Source organism: Cyprinodon variegatus, unplaced genomic scaffold, assembly GCF_000732505.1.
Source record: "Cyprinodon variegatus isolate N-32 unplaced genomic scaffold, C_variegatus-1.0 Scaffold670, whole genome shotgun sequence".
In the NCBI taxonomy this organism is placed as follows: domain Eukaryota; kingdom Metazoa; phylum Chordata; class Actinopteri; order Cyprinodontiformes; family Cyprinodontidae; genus Cyprinodon; species Cyprinodon variegatus.
Window position 1 is genome coordinate 390,116 of NW_015151123.1, and position 2,310 is coordinate 392,425.

A 2,310-nucleotide genomic window follows, 5' to 3' on the forward strand; every position below is an offset into this window, starting at 1 on the left:
TCCCGTAACGCTCGCCGTACTGTTGGGGGGGAGAAGCGGTGGGGGGGAGATGTTCATGTTGCTGCGGTCTGCAGTCTGGGCATTAGATGTCGCTGAAAATTACACACTTTAGCTTTTATGTAGTTGCGCTTTGCTTTATGTAGTTTTGTTTTTCTTAATGTAGTTGCGCTTTTAGATTCGTAGTTGCAGTTTGCACTTCAGGGCCACCGTAAATTCCTCTATCCACATGACAAAAGCAGAACAGCTAAACTTCTTTAGCATGAATCCGTTTTTATTTTTCTGACAGAACACTGTAGAGGAAAGTGGATATTTTCTTCTTCTAAATACTCAGAACACTCCATAACTTCATCACCAGAATCACCAGTAGCAGGAGGAACAGACAATAATGACAGTAGCTGCTTCTACATGGAGGAAACCTTAAATACAAACTCACATGATTAAGTAACCCATATTATACAAAGAAAACATATTATACATACCGTATATACACAAGAGTGATAAAGGTAAACAGTTATTCTTCTTCTATCATCATCTGTTGTTTTTTTGTTTACCTGAAGTGCAACAATGATCCTATGAAGACGTGAAATAAGTTATATTTATAAAATTCACCAGGTTATTTTACACTACGGTAACTTGTTGTTCCCCATTAAACAGACGGGTTAGTTATTGGTGTGGTGCTGATATCCAGAGTTTCTCAGGGCTTTGTAATCGGCCCTTTTTCTTCAGGTCACAAATAAATAAAGAATTATAAAATAGGGTTAAACTCAGCTAAGTCACTGCTTTAGTTTTAGTTTGTAACTGAATTTCTAATCAGATAAATATAAAAAGGATTTTCATTCAGAGGTCTAGAACACATTTTTGAAACAAGCAGATACAGACATCCTTTAGATGCCTTGCAATCTTCATTTTATACATGAAAAATGACAAAACTCACTACAGTTTTCCTTTAATGTGACGTGCACAGTGTTCACAGTCAGAAGCCCAAATGATGAGCTCCGGCAGAAGCTTCAGGACCGAAAGCTTCTCTCCAAAATAAGTAGTTCAGACGTTTCAGGTCAAGTGCAAACTGGTTTATAAACACGAATCAAAGGTTTTCACAATTACACTGATCTACAACACAAACATGAAGGAAAAAGTAAAATATAAATAAAAGTAATATAGGACCTTCATCAGTGTTCGATAGACGTTTGGCGGCTGTACATTCGTGAGCATGCTCAGGCGGAGGCAGGCGCTCAGCAGCAAGTTCAGGAGGAAATCAGCTTCATAAATAACCGTAATATCAGTAAAGATCCTTCAAAGTGGCGTCATGGACCTGCAGCGGAGCCAGAGGGTGGAGATTTTCCTCGGACTGTTGGGTCGTTAGCATGCATGCTGGGGTGGAGCAGAGTTAGACGTCGTCAAATATTCGGTTCCGAGACGAGGACATGGACAGGTAGCGTCCTCCAACGTGCCTGAAAGTATAGAGACGACTAAATAAACAGCAGAGAGGATTCTGTGTTGCACACATGATTACACCTGAGTAGTGGGGATTTTACATATCAAAGCTACATAAAATGAAAAAAGATTTCCTTGTCTGGAGGACATGAATATGTGAAACACAGAAAACCTAAAAATACAGAAAGAAAAATGTTCAAAGTCAAAGAAAAATACATGAGAATCCCAAACATTTCAAATATTAACAGATTCACCGTCATCAGTACTCGGCTTATTCCAGAAGTAACAACACTACAAATTTTTTATAGTCCTACATAAAGAGTAGTGTTGCACTGATGCCATTTTTTGGCCCCGATACGGATACACAATACCTGGCTGTACAGTATTGGCCGATACCGAAACCATCTGATTGAAATTGATGTATGTGTGTATATATGAAGAACTGCATACTACTTGGATGTAAAATAATTGCCATCATGGTTTTTTTCAAGCTGCTGCCTACCTTTGTGAAGCAGGAAAAGACTAATACAAAGTGAATCCAGTAGAACTTTTTATTGCCTACCTGGAATGGGTGACAATAGTTGAATAAACCTTTGGCTCTCAAAGTCCAAAATAGTGCAACGTTTGTGAAATGATAACATGTATAATAGTAGTGCAACAGTAAGACAGAACAGTTACATTAATAATTGAATAATGGCTTTTAAACCCTGAGGTTTGGCTCTCACATTAGGGTTGTCACGATACTAAACTTTTCAACTCGATACCGATACTAAGGAAAATATTCGATACTCGATACCATTTTCGATACCACAAGGACAAAAACAAAGACTCCAAAATTCTACAGATATATTTTCATTAATAAATAAAAAACAAGAA

The 2,310-nt window shown here is 37.9% G+C and overlaps 1 protein-coding gene across 2 annotated transcripts in view; it reads right to left on the bottom strand.

Annotated features, from left to right (window-relative positions):
• Window positions 1-264: 264 nt before the first annotated feature.
• Window positions 265-2,310, bottom strand: part of lmbrd2 (LMBR1 domain containing 2) — a 28,967-nt gene continuing 26,921 nt past the window's right edge. The window contains exon 17 of one of the 2 annotated variants that reach the window (XM_015394061.1): window positions 265-1,451. In XM_015394061.1, the coding sequence (XP_015249547.1) occupies window positions 1,388-1,451 (64 nt within the window). In that variant the 3' untranslated portion in view covers window positions 265-1,387. The remainder of the gene's footprint in view (window positions 1,452-2,310) is intronic. The other variant, XM_015394060.1, reaches the window with a different exon arrangement.